Here is a 19,926-nt window from a genome sequence, read left to right as displayed (position 1 = left end):
ACATTTATGTAAAAATGTTCTTATTATGTTCATTTTAATAATGGCATTTATGTTTATTAAGTATGAATACTCTTAACAAATCGAACAAAAGAGTTGAGTGCTATTTGCTTCTTTGTGAAGGCTGATGTAATATTGGTCTTAGTATGATCTGTTGAAAGATGATATGGCCCAGCAGTTGTACTATACACAGCCACTGGACATTTTGGTACACAACAACCAACAAATAAAAAATTTACAGATCCACACAATATGGTGCTTGTCTTCAAATTACCCTCCACCCTTTAAAACAAAATTGTTTTAGAATGAAAACTAAACAACTTAAATATGATGTTTTACATCAATCGAGTTAGGTAATGTTGTTCCCCAGATACTAATTTCCAGTACAAGACTGCACAATGTATTCTAAAATTTATACCTATAATCAGGATACCATAATGCCATTTTAAGTGGAATTTCCCTTAACAATTAAAAAATCACAAAAGTACATATAAAAAATGAAATAACATTACCCCAATCGGGATTATAAACATAATGAACATAAAATCTAATCATAGATTTAAAAAATCAATGAATAGTTCACATAAACCAGAAAGAAAACTAGTCATAAGAAAATGAAAAATACATACGAAAAAGTTCTTTATTACAAAAAGTATGTTGAAGGAATGGGGAAGTTTGCAGAATTTTATTTGGGGTGGCTTAGGGCTAACATTGATCAGTAGAAGTTCAATTACAGTGAAGTTCAAGTATTTTACAAAAACTTGTGGTCCTCAATAGATACACTAAATGATTCCAGGAAATAAGCATGAAGCCTTCCATCAGGACCTTTTGTTTTTTTCAACCTCTCTTTCATTTCAAAATACTTTTTAAAAATTGGCATAATTACTATAGAACTCATCAGGTTATACTGGATTTTCCAAATGTTTAATAAATGCATATCCTCTTCCCCCACAACATTTCTCAATTCCAAAAACTGGTGTCATGGATCCTTAGGCATGCATTCAACACCTAAACAAGTTTAATATTCTGGGAAAAAAACTCCTTGCATAATTATCTTCTTATTCCATCCAGTGCAATGATGCCATCTACAGACTAGATTGCACATTTCCACTAGCTTCTCCAAAACGATTCAAAATAAATGCCATAAAGAAGTATTCCCAAAGATGTGTTTTTTACCCTGATTCTCTAAAATTTTTGAAATATTTATTTTTCTTAGACTACAATAAATTGAAAAAACAATTAATTCCAGTTATGTACCATGGAAGTGCTATGTATAATCTATACATTAATAATCACTGTGCCTAAAGACAGAACAATGTGTTTTGAGCTGGAATTACATTTTGGCCTTTTGAGAGAAACTGAAAAGTAAAATGTATTAGGTACATGATATGGGATTTCCCACAAAGTGCTTTACATTATGCTGTAATTCAAAATAAACACAAATAAATAATCAGAATATAATCACTTCCTACTATATGTAGACTTTGCAAGGAAAAATAATTTAAACTGGAGAAAGAATCATCACCTATAATTCTTGTAAACCATCTATTAATGCATTCATTTAACAGTTTAACAAATAATTACCCAATGCCTGCCTTGTGTAAGTCATGGGGAGAGGAAATACAAACGCGAACAAGACATACTCAGTCCTTGCCCCAAAGAGCTTATCGTATCGGAAGGATGTGTGCTGAGAGGCAGTGCAGCCAATACACAAATGAATTGCAGTATTCACCATTAAATATTTACTAAGTGAAGCCTTTTCTGGTGATCTTAGTCCTTATTGATCTCTCCCTCTGATCTCTCTGAGGGCCAAAGCACTTCCATTGTATAGTAAATTTGAGCTAAGTTTCCAAAGAAATGGGGCCACGTTGTCTACTCCTTTGTGATCTTGACAAAATCAAGTATAGTACTTGAACAATTATTTCATGATAAATAACATATTTCATGATGTGCTGGTGGTAGTAGACAAATTGAGATGAGAGAAAGAAGAATAAGAAAAAGGAGTGGAGAAAGAGAAGGAAGAAAGGATGTAGTTGGGAAAAAAGAGGGTCTCAATCGAATCATTTTTTGACTTTATGAAAAATAAAACATTTCTAACTCAAGAAAAATCAATTCTATTTAAGTGGAAACTGAGCTCATATGGTGGAAAAATACAGATCCAGATGGAGGAACGACTCTGTTTTAGTCTTGAGCAAGAAACTGGGACCTATGCAGGGTGATGAGGCAATCATGGAGCCAGAGATGAACATCTCTGACAGCAACCGGAGGATGTGTTGCATCAAACTCACTAAGGACTCATAATACCCAGATGTTCATTACTTTGGGATAGAATATTTATGTGTCCATGGGGCTGGCACACTGCTTATTACACCATGTATAATATGCTATGAAAATACAAAAAAAAAAAAAAAAAGTAGACTTCAAGGAAAGAAAGGAGGGCATGGAGGTAAACAAAGTTACATCGCTTTGCCTCAATTATTTACCAATGCATGCCCTGGGTTTCCGTGGTCTTTTTGGTTAATGAAGGTGGTGGCTTTCTAGTAATTCTCCTGCACTCTCATTTGTGCTGGTCTTTAAAAATCAGTATTGAAGGCAATTGTTAATTTCCATGCCTGGCCCTTAAATAGCTCTTTAAACAGTAATGTCTATACTGTTCTTGAAATCTTCCAAACGCATGCCATGGAGAAAAGTAGTCCCCAGAACAGATATTTGCCATCCTGATGATAATGACATTCAGTCAATCAATAGAATAACAGTAGAAAGTAAGCACTCAAAAATGACTATATTCACGCAAGAACTAAGAATGAATTTTTTTTTTTTTTTTTTTTTTTTTTTTTTAAAGAGAGAGGGAGGAAAGGAAGGAAAGAAAGACAGAGAAGGAAGGAAGGATGGAAGGAAGGAAGGGAGGAAGAAAGGGAAACATCTTTATTTTTATTATATTTTGTTTGTTTGTTTGTTTTTTACATGGGCTGGGGCCGGGAATCGAACCGGGGTCCTCCGGCATGGCAGGCAAGCACTCTTGCCCGCTGAGCCACCGCGGCCCGCCCAAGAATGAATTTTAATATTACATTGGACAAATGTCATACACCATGGTATCAGGATCCTTTGTCCATATACAGTTTTGAAGCTGGATTTAAAAGTCAGTAATGGAAGAGAAAGAGCTAGACACAAACCTGCATATAGATTTAGAGATATTTGGAGTTAGATACATATATAGATAGATATAATAGAATTTCAAGAGTACTTAGAATTATTTCTGAAAGCTATTTTTTTTCAAAAAAGGCAGTGAGTTAATTATTGGCATCTGAGCTATTATAAACATAGTTACAAAACTTGAAAAATGTCAAAATATAATTCTTGGATAAGAAAGTACATATTGTTAAAACATAAATTAATGACAAGATTGAGCTATATTTCAATAAAAATAAGCTAATGGCTGGAGTGAAGGGAAGGGAAGATATAGAAGTAATCTAAGTTTATTTTCTTATTCATATATAGTAAATCAATTCTGTTTTATTAATAATATTTTTGATTTATTAATTTATTTAGCAAATAGTTATTTAGAATCTTCTATGTGTCAGTACCTGGCTCAGTGCTGATGTTGCAGAGATAAATAGACAAGTCTGGATGCCTACCTCAATGTGTTCATAATCTAATTAAAAAAACAGATTGTTTTTAAGGTAAAAATAGTTAAAGGACATAAAGGTAACATGTCTAACTTAAAAATCACTATAAGGAGAAATTGGTAAGACAATTTAAACAATTTTCAAAAGATAGAAAAAAGATAAAAAGGGATACAGGGAAGTAATAAGACTTCACTAAAATTGAAAATTGAGTATTTTTAAAAATACCAATGCATTTTAAGCAGAATGATACCAATCAGAATTTGTGGGGAAAAAATAGTGATAAGGATACACCTTACAGTGCACCTTCAAAACGTACAGAATATTTTGTGAACCTATACTCATAGAAAAATAATATGTTAATAATGACTAATTTTAAACTAAATAACCTAACCATTCAATCTAAGAAAAAGATCACTATTATATGTAGTGAAATACAATAGTTCTATAATCCAGAAAAATAATAAATAATACATATTTCAAAACAGTATTGCTTTAGTCTTTGTGGATTATGAGTCACATAAGAAATGTACATTTCAACCATGACTTTTCTAAAACCGGATATGAATATGTGGTTCTTTCTTAGTGCAGTTGCAAGGAAATGTCTATCTTTCCCTCAAATTTGTAGGTATATGATTTTTTAAAAACTTCTCTTATAGTACAATATAATATATATACAAAGCAAAGCAATAAAAAAGCAATAATTTTCAAAGCACTTCAATAAGTAGTTACAGGATAGATCCCAGAGTTTGTCATCATCTACCATTCCATCATCTCAGACTTTTCCTTTTAACTGCTCCAGAATACTGGAGATTAGAGGGAATTTTTCAAATCATCACAATCAACTTTTTCTTTGTGAAAAATAACATACATGCAAAAAAGCAATAAATTCCAAAACACATTATAACAATTAGTTGCAGAACAGATTTCAGATTGGTATGGGTTATAACTCCACAATTTTAGGTTTTTACTTCTAGCTACTCTAAGATACTGGAGACTAAAAGAAACATCAGTATAATGACTCAGCAATCATACTCATTAGTTAAATGCTACATTCTCTGTATAACTTCACCATCACCTTTGACTTTTATCCCACTCTTTAGGGGTATTGGGCTATGCCCATTCTAACTTTTTCATGTTGGAAGGGGATGTCAACAAAATGGGATAGAGGGATGAAACTAGTTGATGTTCTAGATACACTGGTCCCTCTGTATTTCCCGGATATACCCGGTCCAGAACCCATCTGGAGGTTGTCAGTCTCTGGAAAGTTACCCTACTGCCATGGAACCTTTGCAGAATCTTATACAATGTCCTAGGTGTAATTTAGATTAGTAGGAAGGATTTTGGTTGGGGGTTGCCAAGCTATGATAGGTAGCAATGTCTACCTGAAGTTTGCATAAGAGTGAGCTAAAGAGTAACCTCTCAACTCTATTTGCACTCTCCCAGCCACTGATATCTTGCTACACTTCTTTCCCCCTTTTGGTCAGGATGGCATTGTAGATCCCATGGTGCCAGGGCCAGGCTCATCCCTGGGAATCATCTCCCACACTGCCTGGGAGACTTTCACCCTTTGATGTTATGTCCCATTTAGGGGGTAGGGCAATGATTTCACTAACAGAGTTGGGCTTAGAGAGAGAGGGGGGCCATACCTGAGCCACAAAAGAGGTCTTCTAGAAGTAACTCTTAGGCATATCTATAGGTAAGCTAAGTTCTCCACTATGCATGTAAGCTTCACAAAAGCAAGCTTCAAGATCAAGGGCTTGGCCTGTTGATTTGGATGTCCCTAATGTTTGACACAGGGTCAGGGGTTTCCCTGGTGGTAAAGTTTAATAGTTTCATATTTTCTTTCCCATCCTTCAGGAGACTTTGCCAATACTTTTTGATTATCTGATTAATATACTCTGGGAGGTATCCAGGCATTACTTTATGCTATACAAAATTAAAGGCTCTCATTCTTACTCTGGATTCCCTGTGTTAGGATTATTTAAATGATCCATCCAGACAGGTTGAGTTAGATTGTGTGCTACAAAATTTAGGTTCTGGACAAAATAAACCTTTCTTCTCTTGGTCTCAAAGAGTAGATGAGATTCTAAAACAAGGACAGTGTAGTTCCCACCACTATATTCTGAATCACCTTTATCCTGACATGATCAACTTCGTTCTCATCTCTAAGGTTATACATATGTAAAACAGCCTCTCAAACTCCAGAAATAACAATTACTGCTTCAAACTAAATATTACTGCTCTGAGATCCTACAATCTAAGCCTCTCTTTTCTTGTAAGTATTTTCTTAATGAGACCATACAATATTTGCTCTTTTGTTTCCGGCTCATTTTACCTCATCAAATGTCCCACAGGTTCATTCACAATGTTGCATGCCTCACAACTTTGTTCCTTTTTGTGGCAGTACAATGTTCAATCATCAGTATTCACTGTGGTTAGTCAATTTACTTCTCAGTCAGTGCATCCTTCAGCCACCTCCATTCACTGGGCCTCATGTATAACGCCCAAAGTTGACAGTTCATCAACACTGTTCATTTCAGATAATTTAATTGTTCCCAAGAGAAAGATAACCAATAAATATACCCCTACCAAATAGAAAATCCAAACTTCTCCTCAACTCTTTTCCTTCCTCCCACTATTCACCCCTGGTGTTGCCGTGGTCCTGCTCAAGTTTTCCTGTTAAACATGCCCATAGATGCTACAGCAGGTTCCCCTACACCCCAAACTTATCTGCTCTTTGTACAAGATTCATACCTTTACAGTAGTTCATGCAAGAACTTATTTACATTTGTAGAGTTAATCAGTGGGACACATGGGTCTATACAACCCCTTTCAACCATGTTAACCTCCTGAAAACTACATCGAAATTTTCAGTTAAGATCATTAAAAAAAAAAGCCTTATTCTGGATTATTTCATCAAAATTTGTCTACATGTTGATAGGATTTAACTTTTGTGGGGAGCAGTATTTCAGTTGTTGAATTAGTTAAACCTCAAAAATCTCTATTTTTATTAATTCCATTTTTTAAATTAATTAGGTTATTTGTAATTGCAATTTCTTGCACTCACAAAGAGGATCTATTGGGAGAAATTAGAATAAGTCCTCAGCTTGGCACATTTTCTATACATCCCCCTTTAAATCTAATACTTGCCAAACCTCATCTGCCCTCTCCTCCCTGCACACCCACCCCCGACCTGTAAAACATGTGTGAGGACGCTTCTGTTATGGACCCAAATGGCTTCTGGATTACCCAGGACTAACCCCTCCTTGGCACCAACTGCCTAGCGAAAGAATGCTGTTCTGTTCTGCCAGTGCTCTTTACTCTGGTGAGGTCTGGAGGTTCTTGCTGTCATGCTAAACAACAGTCTGAGACTTGGCAGCCCAAAGCACGGCTGTCTCTGTAGCACACACAGCAGCAGAAAGCTTGGCAGCTAGTCAAAAGCTAATGAAAATTTCAAAGGTACAAAGCTCCTCTCAGAGCATCAGACAAGCAAGAAAGCTTTCAGTAAGATCTTAACAGGTGCATCAAAGTAATCCCAATGGGGGTGGGGAGTGAGGAGATGGGGTGGAAGCCTTCTTGGCCTTCACAAAAAATAAAATTAGAAAAATAAACAAAACCCCTCTCAATATTAAACAAATATAAGAGGATCAATACAGACCTGTACAAACTACAGGAGTCCTCACTATATGCTATTTTTTCAGGTTTAAAGAGTAAGTGGCGGATCTGGAGATTGAAATGCCTCATTTTTAAATTTCTGCCTAAGTTACACAAATGGAGCAGCAATAATCTCACTTTGGTTTTAACTTAGATAAAATATATTTTTAACAAGTAAACATGAAAAAGGCAATGACTATAGACTATTTTTGAGCTCTATACTTCTAGACAGCAATCCAAAGAGGTCAAAATTTTTACACCAATATTCTTACAAAAAGTGACAGAAGGAATATAAACAAGAGATGACTCTCCTACCTCTGTCTCCATTTCTGCTAAAAATTCAGTAATTGAGATCAGACAGTTAACAGAGATGGGAAAAGCTATCTATCCCATCAATCTGCTGGTGAACATGAAAGAAATGCTGAAAGAAGCAATAAACTACTGACAAGAACATGAATGACAGAAAATTGTGGAATGTTAGACAATATACTTAAAAATGAACATGTACTGGAAGAAACGCCAGAATTAGAAGAGGACAAATAGGAACTCAATATCAATTCACTCACTAGATTTAAGTTTGGGCAAGTTCTCTAAGCCTTCTGGACCTTTGTTTTCCTATTTGTAAAACAGAAGTAATAATACATGCTCTAACCACCTCACAGATTTGTTATAAAGAATAAACTAGCTAATATACATAAAACTGCTTCATAAATATTGAAACATTACATATACATGTAAATATACACATACATATATATTATTCTTATAAATCATATTTTGAGTTTTCATCTTTTTTCACATACCCAAAAGTGTTCCTGCCATTTATTCTATAGTTCCAAAACAACAAAAATTCATGTATTAAAAAGAGGGAATGTGAATATAGAAGGTACAATTTCACAGTTCAAAGAAATAAGACAGGAAGATTTAATAGACTCTACAACAAAGACTTTTTTTATTTACAACCTGGACTTTTACAAATATTAGTCTGTGTCTGTACTAATTTCACAGTAGGTAGGACATTCATAATTATTTTCTTCATTGAAAGTACAGATCTTGTCTATACACCCATAAAGAAAGCTTTCAGGTATCCTCTACTTTATTTACAGTCTGCCTGAATATATTTTGTTTCACTGGACTAGCAAGCTGTCTCAGAGACTCTGATATGATTCATTTACAATGCAGCTCCACGCTGTGGTTATACTGGGAAAGTGTTCTCAGAATTAAATTTTCTTTGCTGTGATATCATAACATCATTGAGGAAAGATGTTATTGATGTGCAACCATCTTTTAAAAACAGATTCATATGCATATCTGTATTCAGGGGCTTTTTAATATGATTATTTAATGTAGCCCACAGTTTACTGAATACAAATCATGACTTTGTTTTACCCAAAGAAACATTTTATTCAAGGTAATTTGTACCATAAAAATGTTGTCTATTATCAAATTTTTAAAAAGAAGGGATCTCCACAAAATACTCTAAAATATGAAGCTTCTTTCTGCTTATGATTTTAGATTAGTGGTGGTTATGAAATAGAGTGGATAGTAAGTGAGTGGTAGGTATAATAAGACATCTTTATAAAGAGATTGTTCAACTCAACAACAAAAAGACAGCCAACCCAATTACAAAATGGGAAAAAGACTTGAACAGACACCTACCAGAAGAGGAAATACGGATGGCCAAGAGGCACATGAAGAGATGCTCAATGTCCCTGGCCATTAGAGAAATGCAAATCAAAACCACAATGAGATATCATCTCACACACACCAGAATGACCATTATCAACAAAACAGAAAATGACAAGTGCTGAAGAGGATGTGGAGAAAGAGGCACACTTATCCACTGTTGGTGGGAATGTCAAATGGTGCAACCACTGTGGAAGGCAGTTTGGCAGTTCCTCAAAAAGCTGAATATAGAATTGCCATATGACCCAGCAATACCATTGCTAGGTATCTACTCAAAGGACTTAAGGGCAAAGACACAAACGGACATTTGCACACCAATGTTTATAGCAACGTTATTTACAATTGCAAAGAGATGAAAACAGCCAAAATGTCCATCAACAGAAGAATGGCTAAACAAACTGTGGTATATACATACGATAGAATATTATGCAGCTTTAAGACAAGATAAACTTATGAAGCATGTAATAACATGGATGGACCAAGAGAATATTATGCTGAGTGAGTCTAGCCAAAAACTAAAGGACAAATACTGTATGGTCCCACTGATGTGAATGGACATTCGAGAATAAACTTGGAATATGTCATTGGTAACAGAGTCCAGCAGGAGTTAGAAACAGGGTAAGATAATGGGTAATTGAAGCTGAAGGGATACAGATTGTGCAACAGGACTAGATACAAAAACTCAAAAATGGACAGCACAATAATACCTAATTGTAAAGTAATCATGTTAAAACACTGAATGAAGCTGCATCTGAGCTATAGGGTTTTTTTTTTTTTTTTTACTATTATTACTACTTTTATTTCTTTTCTCTATATTAACATTTTATATCTTTTTCTGTTGTGTTGCTAGTTCCTCTAAACCGATGCAAATGTACTAAGAAACGATGATCATGCATCTATATGATGATGTTAAGAATTACTGAGTGCATATGTAGAATGGTATGATTTCTAAATGTTGTGTTAATTTCTTTTTTTTTTCTTCTTTCCGTTAATAAAAAAAAAAGACATCTTGCATCAGTTAAAAAATTATATCTCTAATAGTGCATTTAGGTTCTCCCATTTTCTCCAAAAGACTACCTGTATTTATTTTTTGTTAATAAAAACTTATTCATCATTATATAATATCATTGAGAAAAATGTTTTGTATGACTACAAATCTAAAAACACAGTTTAAGAACAGATTATGTGAAAATACTAAAATCAAAGAAATACCTAAAAGAAAAGTAGCACTATCTTTTATGTTCAGCAGCTAAAATTAGTTTAATTACTATTACTTTTCTGGAAAAAAAAATTGAAATAGTCTGCATACGTTAGATGTCTTCAGGACAACCACTAATAACTATTGAGAAATAAAATTAATTTAAGGGTCAAGATAGTCAGAGTCAAGTTTTTTGTCTGGATTCTACTAGCATCCAGACTACAAAAATTTCTGAAATTGGTAATTTTACTTTAAAGAAAGTTATGATGATTTGAAATTCTTTGAAATTTAACAGAGGCAGCCCCTAGAGTTATATCAATATTTTCCATTCATTTTTTGAATGATTGTTAAAAACGTTAATATCTTTAGGATACTCGAAAATACATATTTTTGTGATTATATAAGATCTCTGTCATTTAAAAATAAAAAAAAATTAGGAAAGTGTTTCTTTTACCTCACTATTAAGTTATAAAAAGTTAATGTTAATAAATATATTTAAAAAACCCTTCTTTGGCAGTAAGTATTTTCCTTGTTGCATATTGTAATCATTTCGTATGCTATCAAATAGTATATTAAAACATGATTTAAAATTGTATAAAATAACTTATTGTATGACCTAGCATAATTGTTTAATCATTTATCTACTATTAGACATAGAGTATCTGCTCCATTTTTTTGTCTGATTATCCTAGATGGTACATGATAGTTATTTGTACTATGAAAGGATTCTTATTCTATTTATATTTATTATGTTCCTCTACTAAGCCAGGGTCTTCAAGAAATTAAATTATAGTAGATTTAAAACAGTCTATCAGTTTTAACTAAATTGATTCATGTTTCATTATTGCTGTATGATTTTGAATTTAAAGTTTTTAAATTTCTAACCCTTGTAGCATGTTACACAAGTCCCATAAGATATCAATACAAAAATATTTTGTTGCAAAAATGTTCAGAAACAAAGTGAACTATGGAATCCATCCCAAAAGATTCAATGCACATTGGCTTATTAATTGCCAATTAGTGTTTTTTTAAATATATATCATCTCCAAAACTATGTGAACTTTATTTTCCTTGTTGCTTCTCTGAATACCTCTCAAAACAAATGTTGGAAAAAAATACTTTATATGATTGATCTTCCATGTAGTTGACCTGCATTTATATTCTTGTTCATAATGTTCAGCTTATAATGTTCACATTTAACAATTGTGCTTTTATTATTGGTCACTAAAATGTAGCAATAGATTGCCATTCTTTAAAAATACAACTATCATCACTAGTTTAAGATCAGTCCAGCCAGTGGACACTAGATAACAACTGGCAGGGATGTAAAATGGCGAGTTTTTAGATTACTTCGGAATCAGAGGGGCAATGTATCAGCAGAGACAGATTGCTGGTCCTCAAAAAATTATTTCCTAAGGATGCCTTGCTCACTAATATTTGATTGAGGGCATTTACAACCATTTTCCTAGAAAAGAAATCCCTCCATTGCAATGTATTTCCCTATGTATATGTGTGTGAGAGAGTGTATGTTCATTTCCTTCATTTCCAATTTTAAATTACCTATTAATTTTTAATAATAATCTCTTCTTTCCACATCTAATAAACTTGAAATGATTTTTTTATTTGAAAAGGACATTTGTGGTGATGATAGCCTGCCTGTATCAAAAGAGGAAAAAACTTGATTCTCAAATTTTGGTGGGATAATCATTTACACTTGTTGAAAATTAAGATAACTAGGTCAACTCCAAAGGATTCTGATTAGTTAGGTTTGTAGTTGACCCTAAAAGTCTATAGTCTTAATAAACTCTAGATTAATCTGATATGAGTTGGTCTGAAAAGCAGGCTTTGAGAAACACTGATCTGTTGCAAAAGTAATACATTTTTTAAACAGCTAAAAAATTCATTGAAATGCTATTACAAATACTCCCACAAAATGGGAGTCATGGTTAGGGACATGTGCCAACTTGGCCAAGTTGTGGTAGCTGTTTATCTGATTGGGCAAGCGCTGGCCTGTCTGTTGCAATGAGGACATTTCATAGGATTAGGTCATGATCATGTCAGCTGCATCCACAGCTGATTCCATTTGTAGTCAGCCAAAGGGGAGTGTCTTCTGCAATTAGTGATGCTAAATCTAATCACAGGAAGCCTTTTAAGGAGGACTCAGAGGAGACAGGCCTCATTCCTGCTTGGCTGGTGAGCCTCTCCTGCGAAGTTCATCCAGATCCTCCATCGGAGTCGTCGGGTCACAGCCTGCCCTGTGGATTTTGGACTCTGCGTTCCTGCGGTCACATGAGACACTTTTATAAATTTTATATTTGCAAGTGTTCCCTGTTGATTCCGTTTCTCTCGAGAACCCTAACTAATACAAGGGGTTCAAATAAAAATGTTCATGGTGCTGGTTTGAAAGGATGTATGTCCCCTAGAAAAGCCATGTTTTAATCTAAATCCCATTTCATAAAGGCAGAATAATCCCTATTCAGTACAGTATATTTGAAACTGTAATCAGATCATCTTCCTGAAGATGTGGTTTAATCAAGAGTGGTTGTTAAACTGGATTAGGTGACGACATGTCTCCACCCAATTGGGTGGGTCTTAATAAGTTACTGGAGTCCTATAAAAGAGGAAACATTTTGGAGAATGAAGGAGATTCAGAGCAAGCAGAGCAGAACAACTTAGCCCCAAGAAACAGTCCACCAGCCAGCGACCTTTGGAGATGAAGACAGAACATGCCTCCTGGGGAGCTTCGTCAAACAGGAAGCCAGGAGAAAAAGCTAGCAGATGGCACCGTGCTCGCCATGTGCCTTTCCAGATGAGAGAGAAACCCTGACTGTGTTTGCCATGTGCTTTCTCATTTCAGAAAGAAACCCTGAACTTCATCAGCCTTCTTGAACCAAGGTATCACTCCCTGGATGCCTTTGATTGAATATTTCTATAGACTAGTTTTAATTGGGACATTTTCTCAGCCTTAGAACTGTAAACTAGCATCTGATCAAACTCCCCTTTTTTAAAAGCCATTCTGTTTCTCGTATATTGCATTCCAGCAGCTAGCAAACTAGAACATTCATGGAATATAAAATTTTTATTATTTGGGGGTAATGCTGATTAGAAATCCATTCATTTGTTTGTTTTTTTTTCTTTCTCCCTCTTTCTTACTAAGTTTTGGGTATATGACACCTTAAAAGAAACATATTGTACTTTTAACTACTACTAATTAATAGACTACTTCTAACTACTACTAATTAGTGGCACTACCACTAATTAATAGACTTTTCAATTGAATTTTATATTGTGCTTAAGTAGGAAAAAGGAATCCAAAAAATAATAATAATAAAAATAACAGTATCAATTTAGGTCAACTTCTACAGTTTACTATTTGATGTTAGAGAAATTACTCACTTTTCCCAAAATTTATTTCCAATTTTATAAAAGTGGGATAATACATTGCAGGGTTATTATAAATATGAAACAGATAATTTATGCAGAATCTCTTTAAAAAATAAAGATGTGTTATAAGAATGTGAGACATTATCCCCTGTTATGAACTAATCTGAATCATAAAATGAGTTTGGTTTTAAAGTAAAAACATACAAAAAAAATAATATAAAGATAAAATGATATAAAACAAAATTAAACAAATTAAATTAGCAACAATAAAACCTTATTTCTGCTATCATATGTAAAAAAATCAGTTCACTGAAAAGAAAATGTATAGCCTTTGTTGATGAGTCACATAAGACAACTGCAGTTTGATTTTCATTAAATATTTCTCCATGTGTTAATAAAAAGGAGAATCTTAGCTCACTATTGGAGGACAATAGTTTTGAAGAATTTTTCTCTTCGGATTGCAAGGTTAAACAAAACCATGGTATCTGACACAAGAGGAATATTGTTAGGAATCTCTGCCACCTAGTGTACAAAATTCATCCCAGGGATTCTCAGTGGCTTAGTTTAATTGCCTTTCAGGCTTGCATTTGTCCTCAGAGAATTATCTTTCAGTATATCCAGGTCAGATTTGAAGTTATAATTTGGAGTGGGAATAATACACACACTGCATTTTCTAAAGAGCATCTGGCCTGAGAATCAATACAACATTTCATTTTCATTTTAGCAGCACTTTATATTAAAGTCCCATTTATAAATGTTTTAATATGGCAATAAGGAACTCCTGGGTATGTTTTAGTCTTTCATTAATAAATATACGCCTCTTGTGTGTTGCAAGATACGTGCTTACTGAATAAGCCCCTTCAACCATTCAAAGCACTAATTAATGATCCAATAAAGTAAAGCCTGGGGTATCTTAAAGGCAGGAAAATACACCTCTTTAATTTGGAAAACAAAACACTAAATTTTCCCTTCTCATAGCTCTTAAGCATATGACTTAAATAAGTATCAAGGGATTAAAAGAAACAGCAAAATTTCTTTACCCATTTTTTTACACACAGAATCTCTCCTGACTTCTCATTTTTCACTCTGGATATAAAATATTTGCAGCATTGTGTTACTTGGGGTAAAGGTTGAAACTTGGGTGGACAGTGGAAGAGGGTGTGAAATTGTCGTAGTAAGATATGTAAAAAGGAAAAAATAGACCATACCACACAACACACAGACTCTCAACCTTACTATTATTATTATTATTATTATTATTATTATTAGTAGTAGTAGTAGTAGTAGTAGTAGTAGTAGTAGTATTTTGAGCTACCCACTCATCTGCTCAGTCTGTTCAAGGCAGAAGAGAGAGAGTGGGGTGAAGCCTCTGCCATATGCTTCAGAGTAGCAACATGTCCCCCTAATTTCTAAAATAGTCCACCAAGAGAGAGAACTCAGCAAGGCAACTTCCCTCTCTGCTAATTCCACAACCTAATGTGTGTGAGAGGAAGCAGACGGCCCTCATTTCAACTTGGCCTGCCAGGTCTGGTGTTGAGATTTCCTCTCCTTTTCTCCCCTTGCCGCAGCCCGAGTGAAGGCCCACATGCACACTCTCTAGTAAAGTCGCAGTGCCCTGGGTAGGCCTTTCTTGGACTTTTACTCTGCTAACCCTTCCTCTCTTCAGAACTCAAAATGGCAAATGACTTGATATCATAAGTGCTGCACAATGATTGAACTGTACTCACGAGATCATTTTAGTACAACAAACATCATTAAAATGTGCAAAAAATGATCAGGAAAATGTGTGAATAAGAAAAAGAATAACCCATCTCTTTTTTTAAAATTCATCAAGCTTCTTTTGATGGCTAGGCACAACTAATAGCAAAGAAACATGCATCGTTTAAATAGGACATTAGCCTTAAGCCAGACATGCCAAGAAATTCTTCTAAATTACTTGTGATAGCTGGGTGGCAACACTGGGATAAAAATCAGTGTCATAGTGCTTGCTTCAGCAGCACATATACTAAAATTGGAATAGAGAAGATTAGCATGGCCCCTGCGTGAGGATGACACGCAAATTTGTGAAGTGTTCCATATTTTTATGCTAGTAATAAATGAAAGCGAGGGTAAGGGGTATGGTATGTATAATCTTTTTTTTCCTCTGTTATCATTTTATTTCTTTTTCTGTTGTCTTTTTATTTCTTTTTCTGAATTGACGCAAATGTTCTAAGAAATGATGAATATGCAACTACGTGATGATATTGAGAATTACTGACTATATATGTAGAACGGAATGATACATTAATGTTTTTGTTTGTTATTATTTTTTAATAAATAAATAAATTTAAAAGAAATCAATGTCATAGTTATAAAATAGTGTTGCCACACTGAAATGGCAATGAGATAACATGGGAGAAAAAAACATGCTTCAGTACAAACAACACATAAAGCAATGTTGCTCCATCTTCCTGAATAAAACAAACAAGCATACTTTGAGAGATAAAGAATCTCTTAAAACAGTGGCTATTTTTTAATACTGAAATCCACAGTAAGACGTAACATTTATATAACAAGCAAATATATATATATATATATATATATAAGTAGATGGATGGACATATGGATGGATGGATAGATATAGATTATAGATGAGATAGAGATAGAGATAGAGAGATATATACCTATATATGACCTAGACAGGTGTGTGTGTGCGTATGTAAAACTAAATGAAAAGTTTCACAAAAATAATACTCAGGTTTACTATGAATGATATACTTGCTATATTCTGCTCTCTCTTCTTTTATTAAAAGTAGGGATGATCTCAAATTCATTTCATTACCCTCTAATGGGCCATAACTCCACAAATTGAAAATATTTAAAACATTGAATGGCCATGATGAATCACTGAAATTAGCAACTCAGTATTTATAAGGTTAAAATGGTCTATCAAAAAATAGTACTAATAAGCAAATATTTAAAAATAAGCAGTTATTTCTGGTTTCAATTATAATTACCAAAACTTTAACAACACACTGCAAAATACTTTGAGTTTAAGGATATTTTGAAGAGACAACTTTAATTGTTAAAGCATCTATTTTGTAAGAAAAAAAGGAAAGAGCACTCATATATTTCCTATTATATGTCAATTGGTTTATTCTCATTTTTACATTAAATATTTCACCTAATCTCCACAACAACCCAATGTGAGGAAAGTATTATTACCCTCCTTTATAAATGAGGGAAGCAAGACTCCATTATACTCAGGTTACTTGCCTAAATCACTCAGTTATCAAGTAGAAGAGAGAGAGTTTGAGTCCATGTCCAGGACTCCTCCCCTGAATAGCATGCTTATACCCAGTACAACCTGCTGTGACTTCTGATAACTGAAATATGGCTGTATCAGATGTGCCATGTAAATAGGCAAATAAATAGTTATGTGTTTAAATGTTTATATATTTCTTTCATAGGATCATCTCATTAATTCATGCCCATATAGCTAAGACTGAAATGCATCCAAGGAGGGAATATTTTTGCTTTTTGCACTCAAATGCCCATCCACAGGAAGAGCTATTGCCTCCCTGTGACAGCGTGCAAGGATTTTAGTGTGAATTATTTGGGTCATACTGCTGGGATGCCACAACAACTTACTAGGCATGTGACTTTGGACACATCAGATCTGTACTATGCAAAATGGTGATAACAGTCTCCACTAAATATTGTTACCACCATGCCTAGTACATAGAAAGCATTCAATAAATGTTAGTTATTAGAAATATTCTGCTGCTGAAGTGTAGTTGTGTGGCATTAAAAATTGTGACATGAGGATATGAGGCAATTAATCTCTTTACCTCTGTTTCTATTGTTTTTGGATCATTGATTTGATTTTATGTCATCAGCTACATAGCACAATCCATAATTTCGAAGACAGATTTCTTTGGGAAAGCCAGAAAATTTGCTCAGAGGGAATACGATAGATAAGGAGAACAAAAGGGAAGCATACCAAAGAAAATTATGAAGGCCGTGTAAAATTGATCTGATTCAAGCCTACAAACAATTGAAAACTCTGAAATATGCTCACAATTTCAGATGGTTGAGTTTTTAAAACCAAAATCAAACAAGCAAACCATTCTTATTACTGAAGAAAAGAAAAACAAACAAAATACTGCCATAAATGAACAGGGGTTTATTCCTCAACATCTGGTAAGGATTAAGATAAAGCTGTAAAGAGTGGTGATTAGATTATCCAACTGCCTCTTTACTATTAATGATCTTGAGAATTTTTATGTAATGACCAGACTATCAAAATCTTCCCACATTATTTCTGTTTCAAAGAATTTCAAAGCTAAGGGAACACAGCAGAAAGAGCAGCTCTCTAGACTGAAGCCTAACAGGAATGTACATTGTTTCAGATTTGGATACTAAATATATACCAATATAATTAGTTAATGTGATTTTTAAAAATAAAAGGGAGCAAAATTGACACTATAGTTAAGAAGCCAAAGACATTTCAGGTTGCTATATCTTGTAAAGATAGTATGGAAACTCCTGAGGTGATAATTTTTAAATGTGTAAACTGTATCTATTCAACATAAAGAAGAAAAGATCGAATAAAAACACAACTCTATACTCATACATCTAAAAATCTGCCAGATGGCATTAAAACCATTAGAACTAAACAATGTTAGAGTATACTTTATGGTAAGAAAGTCCACAATCTTCTTTTTAAATCAGTCCTGTATTTAACAATTCTCTTTGCTGAAAGTTTGCCATTTTACTCACTTACATGCTTATCTCTCAGTGTTAGACAAAGTGGTTTTATTTTGATCCCTGGCAACAAAAGAGATTGAGTACTTTCTGAGCTCTACAAGAAAACAGACACATTAGTGAGTGGAGAATAGGAAATACAATCAATGCTGATATTGTAAAAGGAGATTGGATTGCTGTAAGCTAATGAAGAAGGTTGAAAGGGTATGATCTTTCAACAAATTCTGCTCACCAAATCTCACTAATATATCATTAATTTAAGCGACATATGTTTAGTATTTTAAACCTCTGACCTTTAAGAGTTAGGTGTGTGTGTTTCCTTACTTGGAAAGAATATACAATGGGAAAGCAAAGTGGGTTACACAGTTAAATGGCTACTTAAATGGGTTAACTCCATTTTTTAAATCCCCGAAAAAGATCACTCACTTTTAGGATCATAAATTTATAAATGCAATGCCATTAATTTTATGCATATAATATCAAGATGGAAATATCTGAATGTTTTCCTCATAAAAGTACTTTTCATCAATATAAAAATCATTAGATTAGGACCATTATATGCAAGAGATTTATAAATAATAACCGAAAAGTTTCTATCTCTTTGAATTCCAAAGATGTATGTTTTTGTTGTATAAAGAATAAAGTTTGGGGCGGGCCACAGTGGCTTAGCAGGCAAGAACACTTGCCTGGAATGCCAGAGGACCCGGATTTGTTTCCCGGTGCCTGCCCATGTATAAAAAAAAATTAAAAAAAAAAAAGATAATAAAGTTTGGAAATTAATGACCTTAATGATTCTATTATAGATTATATTAAAAACTGGACTTGAGGCCTTTGTCATTAATAGAGAATACAGAAGAGGGAGGTATGCTCCTTGTATTAACATTTTATTTTTTTTCTTTGAGCAGGTAAAATAAATCCTTAAATATTAATAAAAGATGCCACATCTTTTGTTTCAATAATCTTCATTTTGTATTTAGTATCAATAAAACAATAGCCCTAAAATAAGACAATTGATTTATTCCTAAAGCAAACTGATTATATTGCCTTTCTTCTAAAAAAAATATTACCTTCAATAAATTTATTCAACAAATAATTGGAAGACCTATAATCACTAGGGTGAAAACCTCTGATGTATATATTGAATATAGTAGGTCATAAATATTATAGCATCAGTGATATACCCAGACCACAATTATTACATATTCTTCCAAAAAAAAAATTCATAACCTAGAAGGAGGAATGTACACAAATTATATGCATCAAGAGGCACATGAATATGGATATTTTTCAAAGATGTATATGTAAAGCAAAATTGTAAGATATTAAATAAACGTCCATTCCTGGGAAAATATGCTTACCATAGTCTTTAGATTATCCTCCACTTCTGAAACCACTCTTTTCACAAAAGTCCCTCCCTGGTTACTTGGATAAATAAAATAATCTTCCCATCCCATATACCTTCCTATTTACTCTGAACCCCACAATGTGCACTTATCCTTCTTCCTGATGCTTAATGTAAATATTTACAGAGGTTGTACCTATGTGTCAACCAAGCTGTCAATCTGATGAATCTCATGGGTGCCTTTTGATGTGAACACGACAAATAACAGGACCCCAGAACCAGCTTAGATATCA

The 19,926-nt window shown here is 33.8% G+C and overlaps 1 protein-coding gene and 1 non-coding gene across 7 annotated transcripts in view; one reads left to right on the top strand and one right to left on the bottom strand.

Moving 5' to 3' along the window:
- GPC5 (glypican 5) overlaps positions 1 to 19,926 on the bottom strand; it is an 860,649-nt gene that overhangs the window by 374,076 nt on the left and 466,647 nt on the right. Inside the window, exon 6 of one of the 6 annotated variants that reach the window (XM_077158531.1) lies at positions 18,311 to 18,388. The exons of the other annotated variants lie outside the window; for them this stretch is intronic. Within the exon in view, the coding sequence (XP_077014646.1) occupies positions 18,343 to 18,388 (46 nt within the window). The 3' untranslated portion in view covers positions 18,311 to 18,342. The remainder of the gene's footprint in view (positions 1 to 18,310; positions 18,389 to 19,926) is intronic. 6 annotated transcript variants of the gene reach the window in all.
- LOC143681828 (U6 spliceosomal RNA) lies at positions 15,527 to 15,628 on the top strand. The gene has a single exon (XR_013174885.1). It is a non-coding gene; the product is annotated as a U6 spliceosomal RNA (small nuclear RNA).

Source organism: Tamandua tetradactyla, chromosome 4 (genome assembly GCF_023851605.1).
Source record: "Tamandua tetradactyla isolate mTamTet1 chromosome 4, mTamTet1.pri, whole genome shotgun sequence".
Classification (NCBI taxonomy): domain Eukaryota; kingdom Metazoa; phylum Chordata; class Mammalia; order Pilosa; family Myrmecophagidae; genus Tamandua; species Tamandua tetradactyla.
The sequence above is the reverse complement of the archived record's forward strand: the minus strand, read 5'-3'. Positions and strand labels throughout refer to the sequence as shown.